We start from the raw sequence: 10,872 nt of genomic DNA, 5'->3' as shown, positions 1-10,872 counted from the left end.
CAATTATACAATAAACATAATCTCATAATTTAATTTTGTTTCTAATAATCTATTTCACATTGTGAATCATTCGATCAGATTTCAATATGATAATATAACATAATGACAAGATAGTGATAAACAATTAAACATTCATGAATAACATTCAAGAATCTAAAAAATTAAACAGTTAAAAGATACAAAGTTAAATAATTACACAATTACATATACCATGAATCCAAAAAATTGATAATATATTTAATCTATAACTCATTCAATCATTCAACTGATTCAAGTATGCAATTGAATTGACAATTATAATTTACAAATCATAATCCTTAATTCTTTATTCCTCGTTCCTTAATTTCTCATAATCTATTAAATTACGAAGAATCAAGAATGAAGAAGAAGAATCATTGATAAAGTGAATAAGTGATCGACGCTCACCTAGAATAGTACAATCTGTTGTATCGAAGGAATGCTACTGCTGCAATCGATTTTTTTAAAGATGTTGCTGGCTTGCTGCAATCGATCGCTGCATGGTGCGCTTTTGTCTTTGGTTTGGCGCTGGGCCGCATTACCGTTATGATGCTGTTGGATTAATTGGGCTGAAACAGACACACCATATACTATAAAAAAAATTGGGCCTCTTCAAATTTTGGGCCCTGTTCCCATACACATATTCCTTAAGCCGGGCACGTTGGTGATCCTCTTAAATCATTTTTTCAATCTCATATGTCATATAGATTTCACGTGTATGCTAATTGGATGTTAACTACTACAAATGATGGTAATGATATAATTTAAACATAAAATAAGGGTTTAATGTCAATGGTGTAAAAAAATAAACAAATGCGAATAGAAGTAACAAGTTGTTACTCTTTTATTCATTTTTCCTTTTAAAAATAAGAGTTTAATCTTCCCTTTAAAAACAGTAGTAGCTGTTTATACGTATATAATTTACCGATTGTTGCATGTACGAAGAACACTTTCTTGGTAAATCGATAACGTATTTGAAACTTTCTTTTTTGGTGAAAAATGCACAAGATTCGTCAACGTCTGAACCGCGTCAAACAATGCGAAATATCCCATAATTGCATATCCATTTTCTTGTATTTTATCCAAAATATCCATATCCCCAAATCAATATGCTCACACCCTAGATTTTGAAACCAGACCAAAGTTACAATATCAAACATACGATTTCATCTGTCCAACACTAATTCCACCTACTCGATCTCTTCTTTTAAGGTATTCAACACTCGATTCTAGTTCAATTTCGTATTATTTCTGTGTTTTGAGCTCCCCTATTGTACTAGGGTTTTGGACTATCGTTCGTTATTGCTTTGATTCAGTTTCTATGATGTTTACGTAGGTAAATTGTGTATTTTGTCGACTGATTTTCTGCAACATAGCCGGTTTTTCTGATTCGTGTACGCAGCAAACTAGTTTGGGGTTTCCCCAAAATCTCGTAATTAGAACTTGAATTAACGATATTGATAAAAGTGTGGTTTTGCAGATGGAAGACCACCTAATTTCGCGTGTTGATCAGCTCAGTGATGCCGCTAATCTGCCGACTGACACAACGGAGGCATCCGGTGAGAAAGAGCCATTGATTCCGTCAACTGAATGCCGCATCTGTCAGGAGGAAGATAGCATCAAAAACCTAGAAGTTCCTTGCGCTTGCAGCGGCAGCCTCAAGGCAAGTTTCTTCTTTATTTATTAAAGACAAATTTCTCGATATTATGCTAAAATCATCATATTTTACAGTTTGCGCATAGAAAATGTGTTCAGCGATGGTGCAATGAAAAACGAGATATAATCTGTGAAATCTGTCATCAGCCTTACAAATCTGGTTATTCTGCTCCTACACCTCAATCACAAGACACCGTTATTGATATCAGGCATGTTATATCTTATCCCAATCCTTGATTCTTAGTCTGTTATCATTGATCAGAAGAAGCTCTATATTGATTTAATTCTTTTACAGCGGAAGTTGGACTATTGCTGGTTCACCTGTAGACTTGAATGATCCTCGAGTTTTGCCTATGGCAGCTGAGAATAATTATGATGAATACGAAGACAACAGTACCAGTGCAGCTTCTTTTTGTCGCTCAGCTGCTATCATAGTAAGCCATTACCATCTCTTTAATCAAAAGTCAAATACATTATTAGATTTTTATTATGGAAATTTTGTCACAGTTGATGGGTCTTTTGCTGTTGAGGCATGCTCTCACAATCGGATATGGTGGTGGTGATAATGATGATGATGATGTTGATGATCCTTCTGCCTTTTTTGCTGTAAGTCGAATTTATTAAAACTTTTTTATATGCTGATAAATTCACATCTTGATGATTCTTATATGATTTCGGGCAGCTGTTCGTGCTTCGGGCAGCTGGGTTTCTTCTTCCTTGTTACATAATGATTTGGGCAATCAGTATATTGCAGCACCGTAGGCAATCCCAGGTAAAAAAAAAGACTATTTTTTTTTTAATAAAATTATGTCCCACAATATAAATTAAAAGCTTTAAGATTTGTTAAAAAAAAAGAAGCAAGTTTTCATATTATTATTTTCGATAAGCAGGAAAGGGAAGCACTGGCGGCAGCTGACGTGGCATTCATGATTCATTCAGGGCAACATAGAGGGTTGCAAGTCACCATTGCACCAGGACCTGCCATGTCACCGACACCTGTCATACCAGTGCCCAATTACCCATAGTGGGCCCCACCCACTAGCCACTTTAATAGGATATGTCTATGGAGAAACATGAATGTGAAGTGTTGTTGATGTTATTTGTATGAAAAAATGAAATTTGAAATATATATATATGTGTGTGTAAATTCTGGTTGTGGTGACGTGTGACCATTATTTAATATTTGTATTTGATTAAATGAGAATCATAAAATAAAAATAAAAATAAATGGGGGACCCATAAGAGAAATATAAATATATATGAATTTGCAAAAACAAATGGTTATAGGGAAAGAAAGAAAAGCATAAAGCAAGATATTAAGACACAAGAAACAAAGACTGGTTTGTGAATGCATGGATATAAGAGCTTGGAATTCTAAAGTTGAGTTTAAGAGAGCATAAAGCAAACTCTTGTTGTTTTTTTGAAGATGTTTCTATTCCCTCATCTTTTCCTTTATCTAGCTTTCTTGCATCTGTAGCAATCTCCAATAGCTTTTGCAGCCAAGATACATTTTCACATTTTTAAAAAAAAAAAAATTCGAAATAAACCATTTAAATTGTTCACAAAAAAACAAAAGAAAAACTTATTATATTTCATAATTTTCATACTAGTCCCCCATCAACCAATTCCGAACCTAACACATCACTTACGGATTCTTACTTGCTAACGAGGTTAGTTGAAATTGGATTCTATAATGGAGAACACATAACTTGTCTACTTAACCCTTCATTTACTTTACAAAGAAGTGAAGATGACGTAAAAATAGGGAACAAATTCTATAAAGATTCCAAGATTGATGTCCCAAGTTGCTTTTTCATTCAAACCTGTCAGAAACTCATAAAGAACATCCCCTTGATATGCATATGATTGAAATGAATCTACTTCTTTGCTTTTTCCATCTTTATTTGCATCCAAATCTCATAAAAGATCAAACCCTACCTTATATGTAACAGTCATATTCCACTCCATAACAATCACAACACCACCATCTCTCTCTCTTTCTTTCTTTCTCTCTCTCTATTCAGCCATGGGGATTACCATTACCACTTACAAGGTGATGACAATCCTTGTTTGCATCATGTTTCTATCTACACAATCAGAAAGCATCACTCCACTTAAAAGCATCGACCTTGCTCTAAAATGGGGAGAAGAAAGATTATTTTCAAGAAATTCGCGTGTTCTCAAAGTTGAAGAACAAATGGATAATACAAAGTTGAATATAGCACCAACACCCGCAATGATGTTTGATCCAAATCAATCAAACAAAAGAAGAATTCGAAGAGGTTCAGACCCTATTCATAACACAAGATGAAAAGAAAAAGTTTGATCAAAGTTCACAAAGTTGTTCTATAGGTTTGTTTGATTTCCATAGTTTTGTTTAAGCTCCTTTCTCCCTCTCTTGTTCATTCTAAAACCAAGCTAAATACAAGTGTGTAGTAGACTCTATTTAATTTACATAGTTTTTTTTGTATGATCGATAGTTTTTAGTTTCAAATTAAAACAAAAACTTATACTAGCAATAGAAGCAAACATTATAAAGCACATATATTACGATTATACTATTAACGTGATTTCAAGAATTCTTGTGACATTCGGTATCTATTTTTTCTATAAGTTTGATTATTTACAAAAGACACCTTTCGGGAAACCGATTGCCAAATCATATCAACAGCATCACCATGTCTCGAAGGATACTGATATTCAAAATGTGGTGCAATTTGCTTCAATCTTTCCCACATTTGTCTCCATTTTTGTTTCTTGATACCCTTAAGAAGGTTCAAAAGGTAACCTTTTTTACATGCATCCGAAGAATGAACAAAAATGGAGAATTTTGAGTAGTCAAGAACATCTTCATATGGTAATTCAATTTCATCACTGATTATAACAGGGACACAATGAGTAGCAATTGCATCAAATAAACGATTTGATGAAGGTGTGTCCCCAGCAATATTCAGACAAAATTTAGAAGTTGCCATTCCTACAGATGATGTACGTATCCCACCTTGTTGTGCACTTCCAAAAGAGAAATAAACGTCTTTTTCATCCTTCATTATGTAGTATAGTTCTTGACGAATCACTCCACCCTATATTCATAATCACATTAAAAAAAAGATTGGAAAAAACTTGAGATATAATATAACAGATAAAGGGACAAAAAGCGTACATCTTTTCTATAAATTGCTCCACGAAAATAAACCAAAGTAGTTCGCTCTTCAAAGTCAAGTGAATTGCTAGCATTGATGCTTTTAACAACATGTTTATAAGGAGCAATTAAATCTTTATCAATATTAGCAATCTGAACAGGGTATCTTCCAAAATCAGAAAGCAACACCATTGAAGAACTCAAGTGTTTTCTTGCTAAAAGCATACTATTAGGATGATGAGCTATAACAAGATGATCTTTCCCTCCAAATCGTTTCCATTCGTCTCTACCTTTTAAAAATTTCACCAATTTCTCTTGCAAAATCATGTTCATGTCTTTTTTCCCCTTTACATAAACCCTTGCATGTCGATTGTAACTCAAAGATGAAAAAAATGGGACGAAAATTATATCTGCTAGGGTTGAATTTTGTACAAGAATTGCAGTGCAAGGTCTATGTATGTTTGGAGTTGTTGATGATGATGATAAAAGATCAAGTGTTAGCCAATATTCTACACTATGTTGCAAGTTTAATCCACCTGGGTATGATGGGATTTCACTAAAATTACTCACATTAGGCCAAATTTGGTTTGATTTTCCTTTCCAACCTAGTAGTCCAAAGTGGAATTCGGGAGGTAAATCATACATAAAAACTTTTAGTAGTGCTTGATTTGGGTTACATGAATCTGGTGAAGGTGGAAAAGGGATTGATTTAAGTTGAATTGGGTCGGTGTTTTCAGTGTTGTCGAGAAGAATTAGGTTGTAAGATGGTGTATTGATCCAAGATGTGTTGCTGAATCTAAAGAGGAGGAATAATGAGAGGATCAAGAAGAAAAGTGTGATGAAGAATAGGGATTTGAGGAACCTGGATTTGAACACCTCCTTTTCAGGCATTGCAGCAGCCGATTGCTTAAGAACAAACGCCCATTAACTAAACCGAATGATGGAACCCTAAAAAGGTTTAGCTGTTTGTCATGATATTTAATGAGCATTGAACAAAATTTTAAAGCTCAGATTCTCGATTCAAATATCGACAAGTAGAAATCGTTAAAAGTTCTCCGTCGTTGATGGTGTCGCCGTTCAAGAACACAAACAGCCTGAAAATCGAAGGAACCCTAATTTTAAAATAGCTTCGTATTTCGTATAAACAATCTCAATAAAATAAAAATGTTTCATGCAATAGAGATAGCCAGAGATTCGACTGTTAAAATCCATGTTTGAAGATAGGGTATTATTTAGAATCAATATCGACAAAGAGAAAATGAATGTGCAAGTAAAAGTATTACCTGAAAGTGGAATCGATCGGCCTGAAATATGGATAAAATCGATTCAATTGGGTGAAATGAAAGAGCGTGAAATTTCGTGGGTTTTTCCTTCTTTATCTAACGCGAACTAGTGAAATTCTGAAGGGTTTTGATCTCTGTTACTGGAAGTGCGAGCTACGTTTTCAAAACGGGATGACTGTATTCTGTACGGAGGAAGAAGACGCTCATGGAATGCGATTTCAATGTGCGATGTATGCATAAAAAACGATGATAAAACGTTAAACATGTCAAATGTACAAGCTTAACTAAAAAAACGAAAAATAAATAAATAATCACATTTTCTTAAGAGTAATTAACAAAAATTTAATGGAATTTTATTAGGAAAACTAAATTGACACATATAAATAAGGGAAATTAAGAAATTTAATCTTTATAAATGACTTTTTTTTTGACATAAATGACAAATTTTTATTTTTTATTTTTAAATAACCACATTCTTTGGAATACCTTTGTTCCGAAGAGATCTTTGGAATTTCGGAGTACGGTTCCGGAGTACATTTTTTTTAGTTACGTGTAAAATTTGATTTTTCTTTTAGCTTAAGTTTTGATTTTATATAATATATAAGTTTTGCTTTTATAAGATGTATACTTTTTTGTTTTATCAAATATAAAATGCAATTAAAATCAACAAATAACTAATAAGTATATAAACTAAATAAATGATGTGTCTGTAGGTGGTATTACAAATACGATGTTTAAATTATCTTTGTCCTTGTATCCCAAAAAATTTCCGCTGGTCGTTTTTGATAACCCAAAGCCCATGAAACGATTTTACCCTCTACAAAAATCGATTTCTCGGTGATTAATGCCTCCATGAACCAACACAAAAACACCCCACAATCCCCTCTGTTGTAAATCTATCGTGGTACTTCTGGGGCATTTTCCAGGGTCATCTTGAAGCTTTCAAGTGGGATTGAATCAGTTGGTTCGGTACCCTAGTAGTTGACTCCCACTACCAGTTTGTGGATGCGAGCTCTCAAACCTATAAACCAATCCTCATTTTTCGAACAGTAACTGCCCTTCCAATGACTATCGTATATAGTCATTTTGAATGTCTTCAAATCCAAAGAACCCAAAAATCAATGAACTTGTCGTATGTTGATTGGGATGTAAAGCTACAAAAATGTTAGAAATAATTAATTAGTATATAAATACTCAGATAATGTAATCTAAACAAAATTATACTGTATCACACTCTGCCCAAGCTGGGTAAATGGATCCGTCAGCCGTGTCACTCTAGTCATATGCATCGGTGTTGAAAGTTGATGGCACCACCGTCCACCGAGCATCATCCGCTCTACGCTCTAGCAACAGTGAGATCCACATCATGATGTGTTGCCAGTTAATTTTTTTGCTGTATAGTAAATATTATTATTAGAAGTGTAGTATGTAATAATCAAATAGTTATATTACTTACATCACATGACAACCATCCTCTATGACTATCCATATATAATCGTGTCTAAAACTCAAGTGCAACAAAAACGGTCAAATAATTATGAGCACACAATAGAGAACCATCTCGTTCTTTATATACAATATGTACGGTAGGATCTACAAGATTGTCCAACGGTGTTGGTTGTTGTCATGTAACACCTTTCCTCTTCATTTGTATCCATGACGACTTATACCATATGGATATAAAGTTTTGGCGTTTAGATCGACTAAGAGGTGCTTGCGCTGGTGTTTTGTAATCATCCCTCAGAATCTTTGTTACATTCGACGGGTGAATAACCAGAGACTGCTGCTTAGGGATGACATTCAACGGTTGTTCAGGGCCGACATTCAGTGGCTGTTCAGGGCTGAAATTCACCTGCTTTTAGAGGCTACTTAAGACATAATCATGCTCCCATAACTCATTGTCATTGTAGTATCCCTATACGGTTCAATAATATATACTTATAACAAATGCAAAAACATAATGACCATAAACGATGAAATAATTAAAAATATACCTCCATCCTGTTCGAGGTACCAACATCATATCCGGGAGTCTTATGGATATGTTTTAGAACCATGTATAAAGTAGCCTCATGCTCTACTAAACGCTCCTCCTAAGACCGCAACTACTCACGACATTGACGAATCTCATTTTTCAATTGATCGACCTCGTTCTGCAAGTCACTAATAATTTGGTCCTTGTCAATTGATGGGTCAGTGGGCGGCGGTGGTGGGTGAGATGGATCATTTATCCATGTCTTCTTTTTCTCGATGCTCATGGGTAGGGGAGTTTTTGGGTGATGGTGTTAGGGAAGGTGCCATGTGAACTTTAAGGTCGGGAAAATATGTAACACCCGGTTCCCGGTACGTATTTAAATTTAAATAATCGTATGTTTTTACACTGGACTCGACGAGTTGGAGGCCCAACTCGTCGAGTAGACTAGAATTTGGACGCGAGTTTTAAGTAACCTACTCGACGAGTTGGAGAGTCCGACTCGGCAAGTATGACTGTCTGGAAGAAACCCTAATATTTAGGGTTTGTACCCTATTTAAACACCTTATCTTGTCCTAACCCAGCCTCCATCGTCCCTCCCAGTCCAGAAAATCCCTAACTCGAAACCTTAAAGCATTTGGAGTGTTTGTGAGCCATTTTTGTGTGTTTTTGGTTGTTTTAAGCTTGGAGAAGGAAGTAGAAGCTTGAGGGTTCTAGAAGAAGCAACTAGATCCAGAGGTTTTACTTCATTTCCAGTTCATTCAAGGTAAAAAGCTTCAACCTTGACCATCTATCTCTTGGACATCTAGTTAGGGTTCATTTCTACCTTTTCTAAGCCTTAAAAGTGCCATATTCAGGATTTTGTGGTTACAAAGGGGTATGACTTCAGATCTAGAACCATTGAGGGTTCCTATGGCATAAATGTGCCAACTTTATTGCCATAAGAGCCCCATGCATATTGTAGACTCCATTTTAGGTCCATTTGAGCCAAATACCCCATGCATGAACGTCAAGTTTGTAACTTTTGTAAGGTCCTGAAACGGATCTTACCAGTGATCAAGCAAACAAAACAATCCAAAATAATAAGAATGAAGTAGAAACAGAAATCAAAACAAGCTTGCACACACTTCTATTAACGAAAAACGTCTGGTACAACTTGTTTACAACAACCGTGAGCTCTATGGCATCAACAACCATTAAGTGACCTACATTACGTCTATATATAGTGACCTGGGCTGACTCTGGGTTTACGGTCGTAAACTCATACTATGGCCGTAAACTATAAACCGAGCTACCAAAACTGCATACATACCCAAAAGAACCTATCACAATGAAAGCCTAGACCAAACCATTAATTAGACCCTTCAATCTCTCCCTTGGTTTGGTGCTAGCTTGGAGTTAATCTTTGTCAATCACCATCACATCTGCCTGCCCCATTTCCCTGTTCCACATGCGTTTATTGATGATCTCAGCAACCATGGACGTGTATTCCTTCGCAGCTTGCTCAAAAATCTCCTCAACAACTTTAATTTGATGATGACTTAGATGATGAATATCCCACTTCATGAACTGGAACAAATCCCTTCGATCATAAAGATGGATGCATCCGTCTTTAAGTTTGATAACAGCAGACGCTGTAGTCTCGTTGAAAACCCAATAAAGCATGGAGCTTAGGGATCAATCTGGATAACTTTGAAGCACATGGATTTGTTTGACCTGATTGGTTGCAGGCCACATCACCACATGAAGTGGATGACCAGTCTTGGGATCTATCACATCAGGATAATGCTTTATGACAGACTCAACAATCTTCATCGAAGGAAAACCCTTTTTTACCTGGTCTTCTAGAAAATGTTTGAACTGAGTTGCCTGTTGCTTATCAGAGGGATTTGCAAAAGGATATTGGGATAGCTCTGATAGATCCACCCTAGTCCACGAATTGAAATCATGACAATCTTTGTAGAGCTCCATGTTGCCACTCTTTCTCCGCACTATCCACATGTTTAGGGTATCATGAAATCCCCAAGAAATGATCCCTGACCGATCACCATACGTTTCTCTAAAGCGTACGGCCTCAAGATCCGTAACGGTGATTGCTGGTTGATTCCCTGGTGCATTTTTGTCAGAACTCCTCTTAAATAAGAGTTGACCCTTTTGAGCAGCTTTAGCTTGTCTATCACGTATAATTGCTACAACATGAGGAGCATGAGCGGGCTCTTATTCAAAACGATCTACAACCCGTGAAGTTTGAACGGTTGGCATGGCAACAGGATGAGCTTGAGTATGTAGATCGATCCTATACTCATCTGCAGATGTTTTATACTTGACACCAAGATATTATTCAAGCTTCTTCTTTAAATCAAAATAACTAGAGGTCAGGAGATTAAAATGGGCTTGAGGCTCAGAGATTTGCTTTGTCTTTATTGCCCGATCATCCTGAAGATCAGAAACTTGAATTTTCAGATTCGCATTCTCGCTCAAAAGATCTTCGACTTGAATGCTGAGGTCTATATTCTTCTGGTCAGGCACATTGACTCTCTTTTGAAGCTCATCAACCACATAGTCATCTTCTCCTGAATGAACTTCTCTAAAAGCAACTCCTTTAGCTTTAGAAGAAGGTACAACAGTTTGTTCCTGGGCAAGATGCATAGCTAACCGCACAGAGGCATCATCAAGATCTGCCCTAGGAGGAGAGAATCCTAGTAGAGCAGAGGAGCCACCAGCTTCAAAGGTGGTGCTAGGACCTCCACAGAAAGGTTCTGTTGATACGATAATAGGGGTAGTTGCTGGCGTAATCGGCA

At 36.0% G+C, this 10,872-nt stretch overlaps 2 protein-coding genes across 4 annotated transcripts; one reads left to right on the top strand and one right to left on the bottom strand.

Moving 5' to 3' along the window:
- The first annotated feature begins 1,034 nt into the window (after positions 1–1,034).
- Positions 1,035–2,830, top strand: LOC111909737 (uncharacterized). 3 transcript variants are annotated; one of them, XM_023905520.3, is made up of 8 exons: positions 1,035–1,230; positions 1,355–1,412; positions 1,499–1,681; positions 1,750–1,883; positions 1,970–2,108; positions 2,182–2,280; positions 2,357–2,446; positions 2,565–2,830. In XM_023905520.3, the coding sequence occupies exons 3-8, from the start codon at positions 1,499–1,501 to the stop codon at positions 2,697–2,699; spliced, it is 780 nt and encodes a 259-aa protein (XP_023761288.1). In that variant the 5' UTR covers positions 1,035–1,230; positions 1,355–1,412; the 3' UTR covers positions 2,700–2,830. The 3 variants fall into 3 exon arrangements, with proteins under 3 accessions (XP_023761288.1, XP_023761287.1, XP_023761286.1); XM_023905519.3 differs by lacking the exon at positions 1,355–1,412 and having other exon boundaries at positions 1,486–1,681; XM_023905518.3 differs by lacking the exon at positions 1,355–1,412 and having other exon boundaries at positions 1,038–1,230.
- Positions 2,831–4,193: 1,363 nt separating this feature from the next.
- LOC111909738 (probable arabinosyltransferase ARAD1) lies at positions 4,194–6,345 on the bottom strand. The gene is made up of 3 exons (XM_023905522.3): positions 6,100–6,345; positions 4,838–5,910; positions 4,194–4,757 (listed from the first exon to the last, which is right to left on the bottom strand). The coding sequence occupies exons 2-3, from the start codon at positions 5,705–5,707 to the stop codon at positions 4,236–4,238; spliced, it is 1,392 nt and encodes a 463-aa protein (XP_023761290.1). The 5' UTR covers positions 5,708–5,910; positions 6,100–6,345; the 3' UTR covers positions 4,194–4,235.
- Between the last annotated feature and the right edge of the window lie 4,527 nt (positions 6,346–10,872).

Source organism: Lactuca sativa, chromosome 5 (assembly GCF_002870075.4).
Source record: "Lactuca sativa cultivar Salinas chromosome 5, Lsat_Salinas_v11, whole genome shotgun sequence".
NCBI classification, from domain to species: Eukaryota; Viridiplantae; Streptophyta; class Magnoliopsida; order Asterales; family Asteraceae; genus Lactuca; species Lactuca sativa.
The sequence above is the reverse complement of the archived record's forward strand: the minus strand, read 5'-3'. Positions and strand labels throughout refer to the sequence as shown.